Genomic DNA, 26369 nt, shown 5'->3' on the forward strand with positions numbered 1-26369 from the left:
CAAAGTGTCCGACTTTGGATCAGAAGGTCCATGGTTTGAATACCAGCACAGAAGTGCTATGGCCACTACAAAAGCATGTTTTATTGGGATTCAAAGCCTGGGGTGAGGAGTTAGATTTATTGCCCCTTTCAGCAGTATTCCTGCAGTCTCAGCGTGTCTGCTAAATGTGGGAGGAAAGCCCGAAGTAATGCAGGTCTGACATTTGCTACTCCATGAAACCTATCAGCATGGGTATATGGTGCTGACAAACCAGGAAATATAATCAAGTCAAACAAGGATTCGAACCCACAATCAGGAATGAGTTTGTTTAGTTTTACGCCGCACTCAGCAATATTCCACCTATATGGCAGCGGTCTGCAAATAATCGAATCTGGACTAGACAATCCAGTGATCAACTGCATGAGCATCAATCTACACAATTGGGAACCGATAACATGTGTCAACCAAGTCAGCGAGCATGACCACCGGATCCGTTAGTCGCCTCTTACGACAAGCTTGGGTTACTGAAGATCAATTCTAACCCAATCTTCACAGGTCCACAATAACTTCTGGAACACAACTCTACATATTGACTTGGTGTGTCTTAGATGACTGGGCCATCCATGCCTGAACAAAGCATGGAAATCTGGACAAGAATACTTGTCTTGAGCTGCTGTTTTTTCTCAACTCTGACAACCATGACATTCAGCTTGCACATGTTGTAACTGGAGTCTTTAAACTCACTTATATTGCTCATCTCTGGCTCTGGGGACAAAACTGATAAATCCCACACCTAACTGTGTTCATATGAAAAATAAATATATGAATCCGCTTCTTGAATCCTAAGTGAAAGGTTTATTCAATAAAATGAAACCATTTTAAGGTATGTGCGGTTATTTTCTTCAGCTTGCATATTTTGCCCTATTACAATCACACAAATAGGTCTGAATACATCGTGTCAGTGTTTTTGTTTTACTGAGAAGGGGATTTGCAATCATGCGTACGCTTCTATGGGCGTTGGCCCACCTGAACCATCCATCAGATTCCACCATGGACCCCCGCATCTAAAGGTTTTTACTTTCTTGGGATTGGAAGCTCTGCAGCCTGGCGAACTGTATACAATATTTATTATATATATGAAGTTGATAAACATATATTTGACCAACCAGGGTTTTACACGATGCACAAATGTGGAGAATGGATGCAGAAACCCAAAAATACGCACAAAACACCATGCATCAAGAGTAGTTGTCTTTGTCTGTAATTTCACCCATCAATGATGAACACTGTCCACGTGATCTCTAATTCATTCCAGGCTCTGAAGTAATAATCTGAATGTACACTACACAGCACCATTTCAATGCTTCACAGGAGGGGCGGTGGGGTAGCCTAGTGGTTAAAGCGTTGGCTCGTCACGCCGAAGACCCGGGTTCGATTCCCCACATGAGTACAATGTGTGAAGCCCATTTCTGGTGTCCCCCATATACTAGGCGTCATTAATAAAGGGTAAAATGATATAAAGCACATGTAAAGAAATGTTTCTCAGAAATAATAGAACTAAGAGTGTCATCATAATGTTTAATGTGTTGACAAACGTGACACATCGTGACATACAGACAAATGGTTCAAACAGCACTAGCAAACATCAGTTGTATAGACCAACCCCCCAACATGAAAATGACAAACATGAAGCACTCGGTCATTCAATATCTTGTGTGCCCTCCTCGCGCGTCCAAGACAAGGGTGAACCTTGTTCTCGTGTTTCTTGTCAAGTTCATAAAGAAAGCTTGCAGAATCGCATTCCATTCCTATACTAGAGCACTGCGGAGTCCTTGGAGATCCATTGGTTCTGGGTGACGTGTGTACAAACGTCGACCGAGTTCATCCCAGGCATGCTCAATTGGGTTGAGGTCTGGTGAGCATGCTGGCCACTCCATCTGCTCTACACCCTGCTGCCTAAGGAATTCCGTGATAATCCTGGCCCTATGAGGCCTAGCTTTGTCGTCTTGCAATAAAGTGGGTCGAAGCCATGCATAGCCTGAAGGAATGGTACTGCTATAGGAGCCAGAATCTCGTCCCGATAACGCTGTCCGGTTGACCACGTGCAGTGGAGTACGTCCAGTAGGAGTTATCCCTGCCCAAACCATGACCGACCCACAGTGGCCACTGTTTCGCTCTCCATAGTCTGTCGTACAGACCCTGAAGCAAATATATCCAAAAAAGCCCACACAAGTCTAGAAAATGTGGCAAGTCTAGATTTCATCAGCTTCAGGCTGAAAATGAAGAAAGTCTCAGGGCTCCTTTCCATTATATTTTTTTTTTTACTATGAACTTTTTTCAGTAAAATATGTTCATTTCAGAGACTAGTTGTTAGTCTACGCTCTCCATTGCAATGATAAATCCTTAGCCGACCATCATGGAAGGACAAATTGAATCTGATTTCATCTGTGAAGAGCACACGTGTCTATTGACGTTGATTCCAGCGGCCATGATGTCTACTTCATCTCAAACGCGCCTGCCTGTGACATGGTGTTAGTGGTGGATGAACTGCAGGTCGCCAACAGCTGCCCTTAAACGTCGACTAACGGTGCTCCTGGATATCCTTACATTGTTAACATTGAAGTGTTCTGTCTGAAGATCTGCTACGTTAAGGAATCTATTACGTAACGCAGTGTTAATCATGTTCTTATCATCTCGGACTGTTGTGACTCTGGGGCGACCTGGTCGACGTGCCTATTCCACTGACCAATTGGCTTGAAATCTCTGCCAGTCTACCAATAGAACTTCTGACCTCTGACTTCTGACTCACATTAAAGCGGACAGCAACCTGCCGCTGAGTTTGACCAGATTCCAAAAGGCCTATAGCCTGACCTCTTTCAGCAAGTGTAAAGAAACGTCTCAATTTAAGCTACGATTTCAAACAGGTACCTGAACATTGCACGACAGCGAGAAAGCATCAATGCATGAGCATTGTCCTCCACTTTCCATCGATAGAGCGACTAGCACGTGCAAATCACTGACAGTAAGTGGCAGGTGGATTCCCATATTGACAATTTGAATAAGAAATGTGCCATTTGTAACAGAATGTATCGGACGTTAAAGAACGTAATAATGACATTTCAACTACCTGGCGTGTTGTTCCAGACTGTTAAGAAAGTTTGTAAAACATTCAGTTGTATATATTTCAAATAAAAACAAATATTTTACAACTTTTAATAGTTTTACCAATAGGTTGACCCTTCTTTAATGACGCCAAGTATATATTGATTCCCCACCCCACTCCACCCCGAAAGTCAAGGTAAAACCCTGCCAACTTAAGTTTCCCTATTCCACCAAACAGGCTATAATAACAGCAGCATGTACTGTCATTAATTGTATCATGGCATTATGCATTCCAGCATGTTATAGAATCTTGACATGGTGTCTCACAACTGTGACAGTTAACATAAGAATTTCTTCAGAAAATTACTAATTACATTTGTATTTTAAAATGTCAATGAACATGATGTATTTTCAAATTTGCTACTTTGAGTGAGTATTCAATGCCTTATATTTTCACATTTGAGACCGCCAGTGAAGGGAACTTGCACGTATGAGTTTTCATCAGGGGACCTTCAACCCCCTTCAACCCCACCAGTTTCAACCCAAGACCCTGCAGGGCTTCCAGCCTTGGAACCGAGCATCTCAAGCTTTTGTCTCTTTTGGGGTTGGACTCCCTGCAATAATGTTTTCAGTAAGAACAAGACATTTTCAGTCTCAAAAAGGGTCAGGTCGGAATTGTGTTACAAGCTGATTAAAAACTGAAATGCAAAGTTTAACCCATAAATCGTGATGTGTCTCCCTCTTCATGGAATATCATTCTACCCGAAGGCATGAACATGCGCATCCGAAATGGTATCATGTTATATTTATCACTTTTATTTACACCAATATGCAGCTATAAATGCTGAAATACATGAAATAATGATTAAACTACTTAAAGCAGCCGTAAACCAACTAACCAACGGTCCTACACCAAATCTAAACTTTAAACTGATTTGTCCACATACGCAGCTCAATGCCGAGATTTTACTTCCGCTTCAATTATTTCCGAAAACTTGCACTCTTGCTTGTGGTTGCGCGGAATTTGATCTCTTCCACTTTGATATGCTTTTCAAAACTACAGCTGATAATCGCCAGAGGATACAGGATTCACATGATACAATATTTACTTACATGGGTTTACACATGACTGAATATATATATTAAGGTTCCATGGTTTAGCAAATGGCCACGGAATACAGACATATTAACATAAGAATCCTGATTCATATACTGTGTGATAAGAGGTGGGTCCTCTCTTTCTCAATGTATCCATGTTGTACTATATAGTTGTTGTCTTTTTGTGCTTGCGGATAACTTTGGCCCTAGTATTTATAGGAATTTCCTGACTCCCAGATGTCACAGACGAACACACCAACTTCTAAATTCCATCCAAAGAAGATAAAAAAACTGTACTTCTACACATAAGCTTATCAACATATATTTTAATGAACAACGTTGATACAATATATATCCATTATATATGGAACATATGAAGATCGAAATATTGATGGACGAAACACTGCACATGATATGCATCAATTAACACATCGATTTATAGAAAAAAATCACGTCAGGTGTGATCATGAAAACAACAACACCTGTCACATATCCATATAATATATTTATAGACATGACTTATACCTATAAATAATATAATTAATCACGGACTCTTAATGATTGTATATATGATCAAAACATGAAACGTCGTAACATACTTTTGATGATCGAAATAAATAAAATAGTGCCAAAGTATCATTTGTCTTTAATAGCGCGCCAGTCGCTAAAGCTTTGATGGTCTAAAAATCTTAAGTTTGAACGTGTACGAAAATCCGCGGAAACCTACAGCAAGTCTATTATCGGAGTCGTCGCACTTCTGGAATTCCCCCTATGACGTCACATCATGGCGCCGACAGAGGTAAGTTGCTCGTGACGCGATTGCCTTTTATGATTAGGCTTTCTCTCCGAATATTGAAACTTGTAATACCTAAACTTATGCCTTGGGAATTACAGAAATACACCACTCTTTAAAACATTTCTAACAATGTGTTATTTATAGTTGATTTCTGTACACATTCGTGTAAATTGGAAACCACGACAAAGCCCCCAGTTTTCGCGCATTAGCTCTAACCTTGCGGGTTATGATAAACCTTCAAGCATAACTCTATCTGTCCCATGGTATTAACGGACTGCCACCAAGTCTTAGGGTATGGGATCCTCTTTATCGGTGCACCTTTTCGGATTTCAATAGTAAGATGGAAATCACGTTGCCAGCTCGAAGATAATTCGGGAGTACTGCACTCTACCGGGCGCACTTTTTCCCGATTAATTAGTGCTGCTGGGGTTCCCTAACCCTAACCCGAACGCCTAACCCTAAGGATCGTAAAGGGTGCCTAACCCTAAACCCTAACCCTAAGGATCGTAAAGGGAGCGGCGACGGCTGTGTCCGGTAAAGTGCATTCTAGCCGATAATTCATTTAGGCAGAGACCATATACCGACCATATTAGGTAAGCTAAAGTATATCCTAACACTGGCACAAATAATTAGCGCTCTTTTTACAAACTCAGCTGTGTGTTTAACTTTGTGCTGTGTGCGCTCATTTATTCTGCATACCCAAAACATGCTAGAAAACTATTCAGAGTTTTCTGAAGTCACTTTCTGAAACAATCAGTTAAAACGGATATCAATCCATACGATACTGCAGTACCTCACAACTTATACTAGAGATCATTAGTAGCCTTATCCATGAGATAGTACATGGGTGTTTGATCAGGAGGGGCGCCTAGCCCTTATGATTGTAAAGTGGTTATTTGATTAGAAACAGGATCCAAGGGGAAAGGACAGAGCTAGGGGTAAGCTTCAAACCCTAGCACAACTAACACTAAGGGTCCGAGAGGCACGTGATATCTGTGAAGTAGGGCTGGGACGTGTAACCCGGATACAGTCAGCTCTTTTGAATATAATACACGGTTAAGATATTGAAAAATAGGGGGTGGGGTACCTGGGTAGAATATTTGGACCCATCCCAGCCCTACTGTGAAGATAGTCAGTTGGCAGTCTGAACTAATTAAAGTACTGTCGGAAATAGAAAAAACCTGTATTTTCACATTTATCTCTACAATTTATGTAGTGTGAAATATCTGTTAAACTAAGTTAAGTTCAGCCTAACTACAGTCTCAGTGGTAGGGAGACAGGAAACGCAATGCCCAGTTATGCCGAAGTGGGTTATTTCGACATATGCTATTTGCAGTTGTGTAAAATTTAGGGATACAGACTAACAGCCTAAAAACAGTTTTTTCTCTGTTTCCGACAGAACTTTAGTGCTACAGTAATCTGTGCCCAGTAAACTGCATTGTTCTGGGGAGTCACAAAATGAAAACACATTTTTGGCTTTGGTTCACATTTGTTGCCATGTACTCCTTTTTTTCCAGGATCATAAAGCTAAAGTTGAACAGGCTTGCCAGGCTGCAGAAGAATTCTCCAAACTCTACTATGAACACTTTGACAAGAAAAGACATGTGAGTTTTATAGACCTACATACATTAATATTAGTACTAACATTTTGTACCGAGAGAGGCCGAAAGGTTTGAACATGTATTCTAATGTAAAATTGCCTCACAAATAAATATATTGGCCTTACAAATCAATATTGTGGTTTTAGCCCATCTAGGCAGTGCTATAGTGATGACTTAGCATGTTTTTCAAGTAAACTGCTGCTTTCTATCAAATGTTTGCTTGCTAACTTCCATATCATTACACCAGAAGTAGTTTCAATGTGAAGAAGAATGATCAGTCTGTAATATGACAACCAAAATGTCGAATAGAGTTGTGTGTAAAGAAACTGCAATTACTTGGGACTCTCTCAGCACAAAAATCACCCTAGAGACTAAGTGATCTAGTTTATGTTCACATATTTCCAAGTTCCAGTGAGTAGATATGTTGTAAAGTCACTTATGAATATGATGCACTGCTCCCCAACCCATGTTTTTTACAGTTTAATCATAGGAAACAAATGAATTAAGACCTTTTTTATTAACTAGTGTACAGATAGACTTTTCCTTCTACTGAGTAGAAATTGAACTGAATATGGACACATTTTTATAAACATTCTTCTAAAAATATGATCACTAAAGTGAAATGCAATGAAAAAAACCTGTTTGCTTTGAATGTTTCATTGCTAATTTCAAGAGTTACTTCCCTTTAATTTGTCCATCAACATAAGGTTCGAGACATGCAGGAAGCACTTGTGGTAGAAACTGTAGACTTCAGTATTCAGGATTAGGCCAGATGAAATATTTTCTTGTTTCCAGATATGCCTACATTATGTACATGCAAATCTGAAATAGAATCTGAATAAATTTTGTTTTGTGTTTTATTGCAAATTTCACCACATGGGTAAAATGTGTGATGCCCATTTATGGTGTCCCCAGCTGTGATATTGCTGGAATATTACTAAAAGCAGCGTAAAACCCAACTCATTCATTATTGCAAATTTCATGTTATGTTTTAAAATGCCTCTTAATGAAAAAATGTTAATTTCAAAATATATTTGAGTAACTTAAGCGTACATCAGCCAGTCCAACAATTTCTATTACTTAGATTTTGCCTCCTGCTTTTGACTAGATGTTGACGTTGTGTCCAAAAAGCAAGAAACTGAATTGGTCGGGCCTTAAATTGTAAAATGAATGTCTTGTTTGATGGTATTTAATTCTGTGAATCCAAGTTGGACATTGCCTTATCTGAGGTATTTTCCATCTTCCAACAGGGTTGAAACTACTTAGGAGAGATGGAAGACAGAATTGAGGCACTGACTCCATCTGGCGTCCCCATGGCAACTGTTGTCTTGGAAACACCAGTAGTTGTCGACCAATCAGAAATGGACAATTCTCTGAAATTCTATAGAGCACTGATTGAAAATGACATGAACATGGTAGAACATTTGGTGAAAAACAAAGAAGTGCACATTGATATGATTTTCATGGATGGTTTTACATACGTTCAGCCCACATTCCAAGGTTGGGGAGCATTGCATATAGTGACGAGGCGAGGACTGGGAGAATCTCTTAAATTCCTTGTCTCTTTAGGGGCCGATGTTTTCCTTAGTAACAAAGATGGTGACACAGCTCTTCACATCGCTAGCAGATACGGTCATGTGCAGTGTGTGGAGATTCTGCTGGAATGTGACATCAGACTGAAGGATTATGTGAATAATCAAGGTCTTACACCACTAATTAGAGCTGTTTTTAAATTTGAGCATGCATTCAAAGGTCAGTACAGGAAGACAGTGAAAGCCCTTCTTACAGCAGGATGTGACACAAATATCTGTTCATTGTCAAAAGTCACCCCTCTACATCTAGCTGCTGGACGTGGCGATGCCTACTTGTCAAAGATGTTGATAGATGGAGGAGCAGACGTCAGTGCCATCTGCAGCCAAGGATCTAGTCCTCTCCTTAAGGCCCTATATGCTCTACGTGTGAATTTAGAGTGTGTTAAAGTCCTCCTTGAAGCCAAAGCAGACGTCAACATTGCTACCATATCTGGCCGCACTGTTCTTCATTTAGCGATTTCAAAATGTGATGAAGAATGCGTTGAAGCGATTCTTAAAGCAGGAGCTGACTCAAATGCTCAGGATAATTATGGCAAGACTCCCTTGTGGATTGCAGTTCAGGAAAACAACATCAGGTTTGTCCCAATCGTTGCCAGATATGGAGGAAACATCAACTACAGACTTGCTCCTCAAAACCTGTCACTTCTGTCTCTTGCCATAACATGCCAGTCAACAAACATGGTGAAGCTTCTCCTTGACCTTGGGGCTTCGGTTGACACAGAAACCATCATGCAAGCGTCTCCTTTATCCCACAGCGTAGAAACACTCAACATTCCAATCATTAAGGCTTTGTTACGTCGTAACTGTCGTCTGAATGTGGTCGGCAATGCACGACATACTCTGATTCCTCAGTCACCGATTCAAATTGCATTTGAACTCGGTAACCTTGAAATCATCCGTCTGCTCATGAGAGCAGGGTGTAAGGTCAAGGCTGTCTGGCTCACATCACAGAAACTTCCACCAGTTATGATGAACAATCAGAGTTTGTTGCAGTGGGTAGAAAGCTACTTCTATTCCGTGCCTTCCTTGATGCACTTGTCAAGACTCTGTATACGAGAGATTCTCGGACCAGATATTCAGCCCAAACTTGAGCAGTTGTCACAGCAAGAACTTTTGCCAAGGCGAGTTTTAGACTATCTCTTACTAGAAGACATCTTGGAAGACGCTTTCTGATGAATGATAGAGGCTGTTAAGGAACATTATTGAGTCCAGTGACTGAAAACCCTGTTCTTTTTATCAGGCTGTTGCAGATATTCAGATTTCTATTTCAATGTTAATTTGTTTTTCCTCTATCCTTGTCAAATACATTATGTAAGAACAATAAACATTGATAAAAGGATGTTCATAATCACAGGCCAAAATGTAATTTATTGTATGTAGTTTGTTTAATTGTGACCTTTTCAGTGATTTCTTAACCAGTTACAAATGCCTGTATCATGTATATTAACAATACCATCTTTCAGAGGCTTAATTACTTTCCTTGCCAAAATGTATAAAATGAAAAAAAATGAATTCCTTCTTTTTATAATTCCTTACTTGTGGTCCCAGTGTTTTTGGTAATCCCAACGTCCATCAGTCACATGACTGTATTTTAACTTCACTCTTTTGTCTCTCCTTTGTAATATATTTAAATATTTTTACTATTTCTCTTTACTCTGAGATGTAAATGTTAAACCCAGTTACCTCCCCTTAACTTATGGTCATATTTGTTATTGTCAATCTCTTTAAAAAGAGGTAGATTACTCCAGCAAGTTCTGACAAACCTGCATACTGTCCAGTCTGGATTCGCTTCTTGAGTTAATTCGATATCCACTTTCATAACAATTCCTTTGCATGATACAAGAATTTCAGTCTGAACAAAAAACATACACAAAATAATTGTTTCCTTTTGGTATAGACTTTTGGATGAATACTTAGGACAGTTTTGTCAGATCTTGACCAAAGGGCATTGATCAAGAGTGAAAGATGTGATTGTAATGTGATTTTGATAACAATTTTGATTTTTCTTTGTACAACAGCATGACAATTTGTACACGAAGTATTGTTTTGACCGTGTCCTTTTCACATGTATTGAATAGGTTGATAGGCAGCGAGTTGCTTAGGGTGCCAGAATTTGGTATTCATAGTTACCTCCCTTTGGTGTGCCAGTAAGCTGTGATCATGGGTTTGAATCCTGGCACCCTGACAGTGTTCCTACATCAACACCACATCTGGACTAATGGGTTTCACTAAGGCAGTAAATGTCAGAAAGCTACAACAATACGTCTGTCCTCCCACATTAAGCTGACATACTTGATGCAGGATTTTACATGGACTTTGAAATATGGGAGTAATGGTAAATGTAAGTTGTTTTCTAAGTTTGTGAGTCATGAAAATATTTTGTCAATAAAATAATTTGATTATTTATTGTAAATATTGCAAGGGTTGACAAAGCATAGTCTGCCGTACAGACCCTGAAGTAAATATATCCAAGAAAGCCCACGCAAGTCTAGAAAATGTGGCAAGTCTAGATTTCCTCAGCTTCTGAAAATAAAGAAAGTCTCAGGGCTCCTTTTCATTATATATTTTTTTTTTTTACTATGAACTTTTTTTCAGTAAAATATGTTCATTTCAGAGACTAGTTGTTAGTCTAGACAAAGCATAGCATATTGTTTTGATAATTGCAGTTTACAGTCAGAAACCTGAAACTGCTTACTGTATATAGTGGAGTTATTTGGATTCAAGGTACATTTGTTTGTAAAAATACCGCATCAGCTGTGACTTGTCTGAAAATATTTGGGAGTATTTTACAAAATCATTGGTCAAATACACCAGAATTACACATCATTTCAAGCCCTGTTTTACCCATACTGAAATACTGCCCAAAGAAGCATTAGCCCAACACGTTCATTTGCTCACTGACATGTGTCCATGTCTTTGGCTTCAGTTTGTTTCCTACAAATGCAGTGCCTCAAAACGTCAGCTGTTGCCAAAACATGCAACTCACATTTTCATGTTCATTGGCCAAAACTGAACTTGGAAGTGAAGGAGTATTTGTCATGACCACGATGTTTCCAAGATATATATTTAGAAGGTCTTAGATTCAGATACCCCGAAGAGAAGAACTCAAGGACAGATTAAAATTTTCAACACTTAAATTTATAATTACTGTAATTGTATATATTTTCACGGGGTGCAATTTTGCGGAAAGTTCACAAAAGACCTGTTAGCGCAGTTGTTTTTTCGCGCATTTCAAACACCTGAGTGATGGTATCCATCACAACGTTTTCACCACCGATAGACATGCAATGATCAAAGCTAGCCGCCATAATTGAATTGTGGTTACTAAAACAATCAGAGAGAGGCGGGATTATACTGTACTTGTGTCAACATTGTGATTTGTGAAGAGAAGACCAAAGACGTCAAATTTGCTATTGAACATCGCTGGAAAAGATTATTTACCTGTTCAGTTCTAATTTGTTTTTGCTAGGCATTGTCTTATATGCAGGGATTAAGATTACCGTGTGTAATTGTCTCTTATACAGCGCCGGAAATAGCAATCAGCTGTGCAGTGCATCACGTTCTACCTGACCTGTGATTTAGTTTAAACGTACCCGATAATATTCCGAGATGAATTCTGATGCAGTGATCTTAAAAGTTAGTATCTGAAACTATTGTTTTATAAAGAGAAATATATTCTAGTTTTGTGTCATTGTTATTGCAGGTTGTGCTCTATAAATGTAAAATATTTATAATCGTAACTAAGTTTATGCGACAGCTTTTTGGTGTATAGCCGGATAGTTTTTATGCATGGAACAATTTAACCTGTCACTGATGAGGTTTCGAGCGATCTTGCTATTTCCAATGCTAACATCTGTGGACTTTGACATTGTTTGATCAACGTAATTTACACGGACTGGGAATAATTGCTTTGATGTTGTTATCTGAGAGAATAAGCAAATTACATGTTGTTCCTACTTGGGTATTTGTCATGACATATATATTTAGAAGGTCTTAGATTCAGATGCCAAGAGAAGAACTCAAGGACAGATTAAAATTTTCAACACTTAAATTTATAATTACTGTAATTGTATATATTTTCACGGGTGCAATTTTTTTTTATGAAAGTTCACAAAAGACCTGTTAGCGCCAGTTGTTTTTCTCGCATTTCAAACACCTGAGTGATGGTATCCATCACAACGTTTTCAACCACCGATAGACATGCAATGATCAAAACTAGCGCCATAATTGAATCGCAAGTGGTTACTAAAACAATCAGAGAGAGGCGGGATTATACTGTACTTGTGTCAACATTGTGATTTGTGAAGAGAAGACCAAAGACGTCAAATTTGCTATTGAACATCGCTGGAAAAGATTATTTACCTGTTCAGTTCTAATTTGTTTTTGCTAGGCATTGTCTTATATGCAGGGATTAAGATTACCGTGTGTAATTGTCTCTTATACAGCGCCGGAAATAGCAATCAGCTGTGCAGTGCATCACGTTCCCCTACCTGTGATTTAGTTTAAACGTACCCGATAATATTCCGAGATGAATTCTGATGCAGTGATCTTAAAAGGTTAGTATCTGAAACTATTGTTTTATAAAGAGAAATATATTCTAGTTTTGTGTCATTGTTATTGCAGGTTGTGCTCTATAAATGTAAAATATTTATAATCGTAACTAAGTTTATGCGACAGCTTTTTGGTGTATAGCCGGATAGTTTTTATGCATGGAACAATTTAACCTGTCACTGATGAGGTTTCGCGCGATCTCGCTATTTCCAATGCGAACATCTGTGGACTTCTTGACATTGTTTGATCATGTAATTTACACGGACCGGGAATAATTGCTTTGATGTTGTTATCTGAGAGAATAAACAAATTACATGTTGTTCCTACTTGGGTATTTGTCATGACTTCACCATGAATATTTCGCTTGGTATAATTATTGGCACACAATCTTTTTACGCTAAAAGCGCGAAAATTAATCCAACGCGAAAATAACTACGATTACAGTATATTATTACATTTTGGCAAAAGTGGTCTAATGTTATCTTGTATATGAGATAAATTAACTATCTTTCATCAATATTTATACATTAAACAGTAGAATAAAAGGATAATTAAAAAGAATTTTCCCCAAACACGAATTTATGTTAGTGGTGATGTATATGTAAAATGAATGACCAATATATCCCATTTCGTTCCTAATGATTAAACTTGCCTGACACTGACTTTTAAACTTTTTGACACTGATTTTAAGGGTCAAGTTATGGGGTCAGCTTATCTATGAGATCGGCTTATCTACGGTAATACACGGTATTTGAAAAGGAGCTATGTGATGTTAACTTCCTTTGCCACTGGTGCTGAGAGCTGTGGAGTCTTATATGTATAAAGAGGTGAAATGGGTAAATGTCATGTTCACGATTATTTCAGTATGTGGTGATACGTTCCATGTGTGGCTGCTTGTGATACTCTGGATTAATGCTGGTTTTATAGTGCCATTGAGACACCATGCCACAGTTTCACATGCATATTCCACTCAGACACAGTATACTAACTCCCTACCATCCCTTCCTGCATGCGTAGTGGGGTAGCCTAGTGGTTAAAGTGTTTGCTTGTCACGACAAAGGCCCTGGTTCGATTCCCAACATAATTACAATACATGAAGCCCATTTCTGGTGTCCCACAATGTGATATTGCTGGAATATAGAACAGCATAAAACCCAACTCACTCACTCACCCTTCCTGCAAGTCTCTGATGTAGTCATAGTGATAGTTGCATCATTAATCACTGTTTTAGTGCATTACAGGTACACATGTATTTTGGTGACGGTGCTCAATACCCAGATATTGTATCTTAAGATATATCGTTTAATGTTTGGCTTTGTAGGAATGTTTTAGGACATGTTACACATGGTAAGGATGTGAAAGAGTTTATGGCCCAGTAACAGTTTCTAAGTTTTTTAGATGCCATTTTAGTCATTTACTAGATAATGGCCTCTTTCCCCTTCAAGGCTTGAAGCAATGCTCTTGTAAGTAGATGTAATTCTGTTACCAAAGACAATGAAGAAGACCATGCATTTGAAATATGGCAATGTTCAGTTTCTCTGCAGCCTCTTTTTCGTCACATTTCTGAAGCAACAATGGCTTCATATAAATCCTTTTTAGCTGCCAAGGTTGTTGAAACTTGTTTGTTGGACAGTGGCCTCAATAGTGACTGTCTCACTTCCATTATCATTTGATTTTTCGAAGTTGATGTCATATTTTCATTGTTTATGAAACGCATCATTATTCACTTACAAGATGAATATTAAGCCGTGTGAAGTTCTATTTTTCAAATCATAATACTGTGTGTGCGGCTGTATCAGTTTCAAACAAACATGGTGAATACATGGCAAAAGCCTGGCCTGTACTTGAGTTATGTACATACAAATCTCTGGTTATATACTACTCAAAAGCATTTAAGGACCAGTCACTTTTGTCATGCAGATTAACCATGCAGTAACTGCAGTATAATCTTGGCTGCTCATATTAGTCTGGACTTCATAGTGCATCTCTCTGAGATACCTTGCTGCAGTTTAACATGCTTACTGTATTCAGACCCATTTGACTCAGACCCAACCAGTCCTATTTGAATCCCATTAATACTGGGTGGTGGGGTAGGCTAGTGGTAAAAGCATCTGCTCCAAACACCAGGGTTTGATTCTCTATTTTGATTGAATGTGTGAAGCCCATTTCTGGTGTCCCCACCATGTTGTGGAATATTGCGAAAAACGACGTAAAAACTAAATCTCACTCATTTGCATTAATACCAAGCCCCAGACAAAGCCAGGAGATCAAACTGCTGCGTTCTACTCTCTGGGGTGATGCATATTGTGCTGAAAGTCTGCTGTCTTGAGTAAGAACCAATCTTAGGGTATCTCAACCACGCTATGCCAGTGAACACCTGCTTGCAGAACAATTCAGTTATTGTGTTATAATTATGCTGTTACATAGCTGATTTATATTTTTATAATTTTCATTAATGAGACTCTAGATGGAACACTTGCAATGGCTTACCAGTAATTTTGCTTCTGTCTGTCAAGCGCATAATGAATCAGAGGCTGAGCATGACTACTTAACAGTCAGACAAGAGCAAGAGGGGTAGTGATTTTATAATTGAAACACTTATTGGTTAATAAAGTGCATTTATCATACCTTTTTAATCACTTTAACTTTGGTTTGGATCACAAGATTATGAAAGGAAATAATCTTGGCCTTGTTTGGGTATTAAATATTATATATTGAGCTTATTGTAATTGTGGTAATGTTGATTTATCGTGGGAAACAATATCTGTTTTAGTTGTTTAAACATCCCCTGGACTATTTGATCTTTACTGTTGATGGAAGTGATGAAATTTTGTTTTTCAAATTTTTTCAAATTTCTTTTAATATATGATATTTAAGGTCAGTGGATCCATATTCTAAACAAAAATAAAATGTAGATTTTAGTCAGCCTTTGTCCATTTGTTTTCTAGTTAAAATCAAATCAAATCTGATTATCTCAATATGGCGAAGTGTTGGCTGCTGCCTTTAATGTGTTATATTTCCAATTTTGGTTGTGTTTTTGTTTTTATTTATTGAATGTTATCCTGATGTGAGCTGTGATCTGTGATGTTTTCTTGTTGATTTGTGGGAATATTGTGATAAATAATTGCAAATTGTGATGATATTTGAATTATAATAAACATTTCTTGTTCTTTCCTGGTTACTTTTCTTCAGACTGTTTGTGGATAGGCTGTCATCATATGCTCGTAAAGAGATTGTAAAAAAATTCTTTCAGGGTGGCGTAAGATTTGGACCGGAACACCGACCATGAATAAAACACATGCACCTCCGTTTTTTGCCAATATGGGTATCTTGGCCATAGGTTTACTCCCATAATGCCGGACTCCCAAAATGCGGATAAAATAGCACATTAATTAAATGGGCCATGCTGGTCACCCCTAATTAATGAATGGCCTGGTCCTCTCTCCCACCATAACGGATTACCGCTATGTTAAGTCACTGAGTAGTAGTGCACAATAACAACATTGTCTTAAATCACTGCTCCCTTCTTGAATCCGCTATTGATACATTTGATGAGTAGAAGCTGTTTAGAGGATCAGATAGTTGAACTCCTCCCACGAATCTTATTCAAACATAACCTGTAGAGAGACGATGTACAGGTTTGAGAGTGGATGTAGCGACCTGCAGGTCTGCCATTGCTGCCCCATTTCGAGGACTAAAACAGGCCCCATTATGTCACTGGTAATCAGACCCTAGTAAGGATTCGTTAGTCAGATGTGTGACCCACTCATGAAAGCCGATTTAATTCACTGCGGACAGTTGCATCCCTTGCTTGACCTATATTAGTTCAAATAAACATACCAAAAATGAATTTAAATATTGTCAAGTGTTAAATTGATTTGTTCTTATATGAGAATTTTGCAGAATATTAAGGTTGTATTGTTATTCCATGTGGTCTGAGAGATCTGCAACGCACATTCACCAGTGAAAATCCACGACTGACGATGATGATTCTGTCAACTTAAGAGACCATTCATAATTTTGTGTGTGTGTGTGTGTGTGTGTGTGTGTGTGTGTGTGCGTGCGTGTGTGCGTGTGTTTTCACCCATTTTGTTCTGGTTGTACACATGTATTAGTGGGGGTCAGCAATTTTGTACATGGGGATATTAAAAATTATGCTTAGAAATTATGGGAAGTTAGGGGTGGGTAATTGATTTTGAACATGACATGCAGTGAGGGCGTTTGCTTTGTACATACATTTTAGGGGGATCATTCACATTGTACAATGTACATACTTCTCCATAAAAATCATCATCACTCCCCCATAGCCATAAATTATGAACGGTCCCTAAGCACCATACTGCAACTTGTGGGATGCTGTCTAAGAGGTGCACCACTTTGGACTCTTCTCATATTTACAAACTGAAATATTCACGCACTCATTCAGCCACTCACCCACCTTCTCATTCACTCCATTTTTGTGTTTCAGCTGATACGTAAGCTGTACCTTGATACATCAACTGTGGTATGGAACGGCAGCGTCTGTAACGGTGGGGAGGCCATCAACGCGCACTTTGACGCCCTGCCTGCCTCCGAACACGTCATCAGCTCTCTCGACACGCAGCCTCTCGTTGGTTAGTACTGAAGTACTTGTCTCTTGAAATTTTGATCTATTGAAAAACATGATACAAAAAGAACAATCCATACATTGTGCTATAGAAATATATTAATAAATTCATATGTTATTCTGATTAGCTTGACATCAGATAAAAACAAAACATAACCAGATTTGCTAATTTGATATGATCATTCATCATTCTGTCTCAATATTGTCTGAAATACTATGAAAAGGGATTTGATAAAATTCACGTTTGCTATAGGACATAATGTATTGGTAAAAGTGATGTAAAATCATTGCATGGTTTGTCCATTTTCTCTCATGCATTTCAAAATTCCAGTATTCATGATACTGCTTAATATTTCTGAATCATGAGGGGGCTGTGGGTTAAGCATTCGCTCGTCACGCCGAATGCCTGGGTTCAATTCCCCACATGGGTACAATGTGTGAAACCCATTTCTGGTGTCCCCCGCTGTGATATTGCTGGAATATTGCTAAAAGCGGCATAAAGCTAAACTCACTCACTCACTCACTCTAAATCATGATTTTTAAAAAACAATTCAAATATGGAAAAAAGGGAGAGGGAACTATCCCTTAGTCCAAAACATTTTTTTGTCTATTTCTGTGTATGTAATTGTTTGTATTTATTCACTATTTGTGAGATTTATTGTTGTTTCTGTAAAGCAGATGTGTATTTGTTTCAGAGCCACTAAATCCTAATGAGATGGCCATAGCCGTGTCCGTGTTTGGGACAGTGAAGTACCAGAATAACAAGAACAAGGCCTTCACGCAGAACTTCACACTGTCTTCACAAGGCACTGTTTGGAAGATCGTCAGTGATGTCTTCAGATTTCTTGAGAAGCCATGAGCTGTTTCTTACATTTCCATTTCTCAGACTCAGCCACAGAGATTGTTGGCCATGATGCCTGAACTGGGAAGGGAAGTTTGAACTGTGTATGTTAAAATGTTGAAAGTGTTGAATATGCTGATTATGTCATTGGAACACAGAGTTAAAATATCTTATCACAGATGGAGACTATGCACCATGATATGCAGCTCATTTCAGTCACGATCTAGATGTAAATAGTGCCCTATGTATAAGGCTTTGTCTCTGTGGGACAGATCGGGAGTTGTTCAGTCTTAGTACCCTTGGCAGGGAATTGGTTTGTAGAATATTTGGATTTTTTTTTAAAAGATCTTACTTTGTTGATTTCAGAGGCATTGTTTGTATTGAAATATTCGATATTGTACACCTGAGCTTCCAAGGATCTTCACTGTTGTTGAGTCTGTGATCAGTTAATACATGTCACCTTTACTAAGCTATCACAGTAGTGACACATGAAGATCCGGGTTAGAATTGGTCTTCAGTAAGTTATGCTTGTCCTAAGAGGCGACTAATGGGATTGGGTGGTCAGGCTCACTGACTTGGTTGAGACACATCATCATATCTCAATTGCGTAGATTGATGCTCATGCTGTTGATCACTGGATTGTCTGGTCCAGACTCGTGTATTTACAGACCGCCGCCATATAGCTGGAATATTGCTTGGTGCGGCGTTAAACAATAAACCAACCAACCATCTCAGTACTGCGTCTGGCTCAAAATAACTCCTTGTCTGACTATGGCTAAACCGACTTAAACTGTAAGTGTGTACAGAGAAAGTTGGCTTAGAATGACGAATGAAACTTACTGGGCCTGCCAATTAGCCATGGGGTAGTGCTCATTTAAGAGGCTATAGATACCTCTTTTCAGAGGAAGTTCAACACATACTGTGGTTTCAAGAGAAATATCATATCTCTATCTTTTCATTCTGCAAAATTTTGTAGAACAAATATACTGTCTTTGTATATCCTGTTTGTTCCTAGATTAATTTCAACATAAACTTTAGGTGTAATTCACAGCTATTAGTTGGCATGGCAACATAAAAAGTGATTGAGTATTTGTGGAATGTTTTTGCATTTTAACATGACTTGAGAAAAACACCAATGAAACAATGTGTTGGTGCAAATGTATTATTTGACATGACTGGAATAAGTCATCATTATGAATCGTCATGTTTTAAATATTTTCAAATCATTATGAGGGCGGTGGGGTAGCCTAGTGGTTAAAGCGTTCGTTCGTCATGCCGTAGACCCGGGTTCGATTCCCCACATGGGTACAATGTGTTGAGCCCATTTCTGGTGACCCCCGCCGTGATATTGCTGGAATATTGCTAAAAGCGGCGTAAAACTAAACTCACTCAAATCATTATGCTCATTATGTTATTTCAAATATTACACACTGTCATTATTTCATGTATGGAAATGTTTAATGCAAGGCTTTGTTTACAAATGTGTTGATACATGAAATAAAAATGTATGTGTTAAACTTACTGCATTTCTTGTATTATGTCTATTGTATCTATTGTAAAGGATTGTCAGCATCAGCCATTATAGCAGTGAATAATAGTTTTGTATTGTAAAGTTAAAAAGATACATAGTTCTGTGTTGTTTTTAAATAGGGATCTTTCCTTATTGCATCTTCAAAGTAGGAATTAAATGTAAGTCAGTTTGTTTCACTAGAACATATTCAAACGGAGAAATGGATCAACCATCTTTTGGGTCACTGATGCATCAGACTTGGTAATGTCCTCAACTTACCTACCGTAACATTATTAAGGTGTTGAATATTGTGACTGATCAAGCAGGCTTGAGCATGATTCATGTGTTGCTCTTTGAAAATCTTCGTTGAAAGAGCATGCTTGATTGTGCCCCAAACCAGCAAAATGTTGACATTAAAGGCTGGCGCTGTGCTGGGGTATTGCTCGACATAAAGGTGAGTGAGTGAGTTTAGTTTTACGCTTTTAGCAATATTCCAGCAATATTAGTACAGGGGACACCAGAAATGGGCTTCACACATTGTACACATGTGGAGAATGGAACCTGGGTTTTCAGTGTGATGAGCGGACACTTAAATCACTAGGCTACCCCACCGCCAGACACAAAGGGAAAGTTGAAGACACCCCTCTTGTGATAAATTCCTGATGAGAATGTTTTGTCACTCTGAATCTTTATTGGTAGTGAGTGTGAGTGAGTGAGTTTAGTTTTATCATATAATAATATGTTGTTTATGGAGGTGGAGATGTTATGCATAGTATGTCATTATCACAAAGAGGTAGGGAATACCACAGTAAGTCATCACAAAGAGGTAGGGAATATCGTAGAGAGTCATCACAAAGAGGTAGGGAATATCACAGTAAGTCATCACAAAGAGGTAGGGAATATCACAGAGAGCCATCACAAAGAGGTACGGAATATCACAGTAAGTGATCACAAAGAGGTAGGGAATATCACAGTCATCACAAAGAGGTAGGGAATACCACAGTAAGTCATCACAAAGAGGTAGGGAATATCACAGAGAGTCATCACAAAGAGGTAGGGAATATCACAGTAAGTCATCACAAAGAGGTAGGGAATATCACAGAGTGCCATCACAAAGAGGTAGGGAATATCACAGTCATCACAAAGAGGTAGGGAATATCACAGAGAGCCATCACAAAGAGGTAGGGAATATCACAGTAAGTGATCACAAAGAGGTAGGGAATATCACAGTCATCACAAAGAGGTAGGGAATACCACAGTAAGTCATCACAAAGAGGTAGGGAATATCACAGAGAGTCATCACAAAGAGGTAGGGAATATCACAGTAAGTCATCACAAAGAGGTAGGGAATATCACAGAGAGCCATCACAAAGAGGTAGGGAATATCACAGTCATCACAAAGAGGTAGGGAATATCATACAGAGAGCCATCACAAAGAGGTAGGGAATATCACAGTAAGTCATCAGAAAGTGGTAGGGAATATTACAGAGTAATCACAAAGAGGTAGGGAATATCACAGTCATCACAAAGAGGTGGGGAATAAGTAAGTCATGACAAAGAGGTAGGGAATATCACAGAGAGTCATCACAAAGAGGTAGGGAATATCACAGTAAGTCATCACAAAGAGGTAGGGAATATCACAGTAAGTCATCACAAAGAGGTAGGGAATATCACAGTCATCACAAAGAGGTAGGGAAATCATCACAGTCATCACAAAGAGGTAGGGAATATCACAGTAAGTCATCACAAAGAGGTAGGGAATATCACAGAGAGTCATCACAAAGAGGTAGGGAATATCACAGTAAGTCATCACAAAGAGGTAGGGAATATCACAGTCATCACAAAGAGGTAGGGAATATCACAGTAAGTCATCACAAAGTGGTAGGGAATATCACAGTCATCACAAAGAGGTAGGGAATATCACAGTAAGTCATCACAAAGAGGTAGGGAATATCACAGAGAGTCATCACAAAGAGGTAGGGAATATCACAGTAAGTCATCACAAAGAGGTAGGGAATATCATACAGAGAGTCATCACAAAGAGGTAGGGAATATCACAGTCATCACAAAGAGGTAGGGAATATCACAGTAAGTCATCACAAAGAGGTAGGGAATATCACAGAGAGCCATCACAAAGAGGTAGGGAATACCACAGTAAGTCATGACAAAGAGGTAGGGAATATCACAGAATCATCACAGTAGGGAATATCACAGTAAGTCACACAAAGTGGTAGGGAATATCACAGAGAGTCATCATCAGTCATCAAGAGGTAGGGAATATCACAGAGAGTCATCACAAAGAGGTAGGGAATATCACAGTAAGTCATCACAAAGAGGTAGAGGGAATATCACACAGAGAGTCATCACATAAGAGGTCATAGGGAGGTATCACAGTAAGTCATCACAAAGAGGTAGGGAATATCACAGTAAGTCATCACAAAGAGGTAGGGAATATCACACAGTCATCACAAAGAGGTAGGGAATATCACAGTAAGTCATCACAAAGAGGTAGGGAATATCACAGTAGAGTCATCACAAAGAGGTAGGGAATATCACAGTAAGTCATCACAAAGAGGTAGGGAATATCACAGTAAGTCATCACAAAGAGGTAGGGAATATCACAGAGAGTCATCACAAAGAGGTAGGGAATATCACACAGTCATCACAAAGAGGTAGGGAATATCACAGTAAGTCATCACAAAGAGGTAGGAATATCACAGAGTCATCATCACAAAGAGGTAGGGAATATCACAGAGAGGTACAAAGAGGTAGGGAACAGTACAGTCATCACAAAGAGGTAGGGAATATCACAGTCATCACAAAGAGGTAGGGAATATCACAGTCATCAGTCACAAAGAGGTAGGGAATATCACACATCACAAAGAAGTCATCACAAAGAGGTAGGGAATATCACAGTCATCAGAAAGTGGTAGGGAATATTACAGAGTAATCACAAAGAGGTAGGGAATATCACAGTCATCACAAAGAGGTAGGGAATATCACAGTAAGTCATCACAAAGAAGTAGGGAATATCACAGAGAGCATCACAAAGAGGTAGGGAATACCACAGTAAGTCATCACAAAGTGGTAGGGAATATCACAGAGAGTCATCACAAAGAAGTAGGGAATATCAGTCATCACAGAGAGGTAGGGAATATCACAGTAAGTCATCACAGAGAGGTAGGGAATATCACAGTAAGTCATCACAAAGAGGTAGGGAATATCACAGTAAGTCATCACAAAGAGGTAGGGAATATCACAGAGAGTCATCACAAAGAGGTAGGGAATACCACAGTAAGTCATCACAAAGAGGTAGGGAATATCACAGAGAGTCATCACAAAGAGGTAGGGAATATCACAGTAAGTCATCACAAAGAGGTAGGGAATATCACAGTAAGTCATCACAAAGAGGTAGGGAATATCACAGTCATCACAAAGAGGTAGGAAATGTCACAGAGAGTCAATATTAGGATTCGACCGTTTCACATACGAATACTACAGTAAGCCTATCTTTGGATTGTAAAAGCGAATAAGTGACGTCTGGCCCATATTCTGTAAAGTGACATTTAACCCATGACCAACAAATTGACGGCTGACCCATGTTCTCGAAAGTGACGTTTGACCCATGACCAACAAACTGACGTTTGACCCATTACCAACAAAGTGACGTTTGGCCCATGCTCTGCAGACTGACGTATAACATCAGAGTGATGTATGTCTGATCTTCGTTGTGGCTCGTGTAGTCATGGTAGCTCGTGTTGTTGTGTCCGCAGACCATGGGTATTGTGAGAGAGTCATTGGATGTATTCAACCAACGACCATCTTACAAAACCTCACTGTCTGGAACCAATAAAATCCTCCCATCGCCAGACAAGCTGAAAGAAAGGAACTGGACACACATACAAGAACAGTATAAATATGAAGACGGCGTACTTATACATATCCCAGAAAATAACAATACCCATAAAACAAGAAAACGCACAACAAGAAGCCGGCCACTAAACACAGACAATCCCCTTCTACCCATCTTCTATATACCTGCAATCAGCAGGACGTTGCCAAGGTGATCCTCACACCTGGACCAAATATCGCTGTGTAGTTCACACCTGACATTGTGTGTCGCACACTGCACGCGCATACGTGTGGATAGTACGTCAGTGGTTCTAATAATGCTTAAACCGAGAAATACAACATACTTTGATCTTTAAACTGTGACGTAATTTCGAGAGGCCGCGTGTGTTCAACTTTTAAGATCAGGATGAACATAATGGTTTTGTTACCTCCGTTAAAGTTGATGAAACAGTTTATGAATATTTTTGGTAAAATGAGATGAAGTTGAAGTACACTGACTGAGGGTACAGTATACTGTAAATAGAAGGGGGGCAGAGTACTTACCACAGAAATCTCTGTTAAAACGCGACTTCGCGATTCCCACAGTATCATGGCCCTTCTCGTGTTCCTAAATCACCAAGACATGTGAATGTTTAAAGTCATCCTTCCGGTCGTTCCTTTTTGTCGTCAGTTCATTGTGGAAACGATTGATATTATTTAAAAAACACGAAAGAAGGTTATCATCTAAGTAGACCATCTTTGACCACGCTGTACATAACTGCCGGGGCATATATTGACCCTATCAATATATTTTAAAGGTACAACGAGCACGTTCCTAGTATCGTCAATTTTGAAACTATATATGCTTATGTCTTCCGATTGTAACTGTGTCTTGTTAAGGTGTTCAGACCTTAATGTAAGAAACTTACCAGGTATGAAAGACTATTGCCTTCGTCTTACTAGCACTGACACAGAATAAAATACCTACAACGCTAGTTTGTATGCTTTAGACCCGTGAAGATCCGTGCTAGAATTGATCTTCAGTAACCCATGCCTGTCGTAAAAGGCGACTAACGGGATCGGATGGTCAGGCTCGATGACTTGGTTGACACACGTCATCGTATCCCAATTGCGTATATCAATGCTCATGCTGTTGATTACTGGATTGTCTGGTCCAGAATTGATTGTTTACAGACTGCCGCCATATAGCTGGAATATTGCTGATTGCGCCGTAAACTCAGCATTTCGATATACCGAATATAATCGTAATAACCTATTCAAAATCCTGAGAATAGTCAGTATAGACACATGACATCGTATCCCATCTGCGTTTGTCTGGTCCAGACTCGATCACGGTAACCGGTAAACGCCTGGGCTCCGTTTCACAAAGCTCTCGTAATCCTAAGATCTCGCAACTTTTCTCGTACCATTGTACCTCCTATGTTACAGTATGGGAGGTACGAATGCTACGAGAAAGGTTACGAGATCTTAGGCTTACGAGAGCTTTGTGAAACGGGGCCCTGAAACCTACATTACTTCGTTCTTTCACCCCAAAGTCTGTGATACAACTCGAATACTGTTCTAAGCAATCTTAAACCAAACTCACCAACTCAGTCACGTTTTTCAAGCTGAACAACTTACTTGAAACTACCAAATCAGCAGCAAACAAAAACCCCATTTTAATTTTAAAATGTATTTGGTGTTGTCTGTGCAGTTTTCATAAACTTGCTGGTTGTTTATGTGGAATGTAGCTTCACAATGTAATGGGAACAGCATCATTTCGACACCTACGAGAAATCTCTGCTAAAAGAGTCTACATCATGAGCAGGTGCTTGTGAATCACTACCAGATAGTGATCAAATCAGGTGTTTGCCAAAAGGTAAGAGCATCGGACCCACAACCGACAAAAACATATGCAAAGACAATTCAGTTCTTCACCTGAAAAACAACAACCATGACCTCTGGAACATATAGTATAGGTCAAACAACTTTTCAGCAACTTATAAAAATAAAATACACATCGACTTCGAATGCTTACAAAAAGAAAGCACATTTAATCTGAAATTTATTGTGATGTTGAATCTTATTTGGACCAAAACAATTGCATTGGCCGGTGGAAAAATATAATAAACACATCCAGATTAATAACTGTTAATGACATCGGGTTGGTCAGGCTCGATGACTTGGTTGACACATGTCATCGTATCCAATTGCGTAGATCGATGCTCATGCTGTTGATCACTGGATTGTCTGGTACAGACTCGATTATTTACAGACCGCCGCCATATAGCTGGAATATTGCTGAGTGCGGCGTAAAACTAAATTCACTCACTCATTCACTTAATGCCAAATGATGAAAGTCTGACAGCAAGCAAAACAACAAACCCTCCATGTAGTTAGAAGAAATCCTTAATGCTACCATTAAACGTTTTGACGGCGTCATTGGGGCCTTGAATGTTGTAACCATGATGTTTGCGATGATGATGAGTGCGTGAGTGAGTACGGTTTTACGCCGCTTTTAGCTGAGTTCCAGCAATATCACGACAGGGGACACCAGAAATGGGCTTTACACATTGTACCCATGTGGGGAATCGAACCCGTCCCTTCGGCATGGCTAGCCAACGCTTTAACCATTAGGCTACCTACCGCCCAGCGATGACGATAATATTTGTAACCATGAATAATATTCCTAACCATGATATAAGTGACGCTGAAATCCGTAATGCTATCACAAGTTTAAAACATGGAAAATCAGCTGAACCTGGAGGAAGTTTTCCAGAAATGGTGAAGTGCTGTGAAACTGTGAATTACTGGCGATACTTCTACTCTACGCCGATGAGCTCTGCAACTTTGATGATTGTG

The 26369-nt window shown here is 39.1% G+C and overlaps 1 protein-coding gene across 2 annotated transcripts; it reads left to right on the forward strand.

Moving 5' to 3' along the window:
• Window positions 1-4900: 4900 nt before the first annotated feature.
• Window positions 4901-18503, forward strand: LOC124280471 (NTF2-related export protein 2-like). 2 transcript variants are annotated; one of them, XM_046716511.1, is made up of 4 exons: window positions 4901-4978; window positions 6493-6579; window positions 17188-17332; window positions 18021-18503. In XM_046716511.1, the coding sequence occupies exons 1-4, from the start codon at window positions 4964-4966 to the stop codon at window positions 18182-18184; spliced, it is 411 nt and encodes a 136-aa protein (XP_046572467.1). In that variant the 5' UTR covers window positions 4901-4963; the 3' UTR covers window positions 18185-18503. The 2 variants fall into 2 exon arrangements, with proteins under 2 accessions (XP_046572467.1, XP_046572398.1); XM_046716442.1 differs by lacking the exons at window positions 4901-4978; window positions 17188-17332; window positions 18021-18503 and adding an exon at window positions 7827-10685 and having other exon boundaries at window positions 6491-6579.
• The last annotated feature ends 7866 nt before the right edge of the window (window positions 18504-26369 follow it).

Source organism: Haliotis rubra, unplaced genomic scaffold (assembly GCF_003918875.1).
Source record: "Haliotis rubra isolate DU_JTF1 unplaced genomic scaffold, ASM391887v1 Scf1, whole genome shotgun sequence".
NCBI lineage: Eukaryota > Metazoa > Mollusca > Gastropoda > Lepetellida > Haliotidae > Haliotis > Haliotis rubra.

Coding starts and splice junctions, on each gene's coding strand:
- LOC124280471 (XM_046716442.1), top strand. CDS start 7,848: ATGGAAGACAGAATTGAGGCACTGACTCCATCTGGCGTCCCCATGGCA.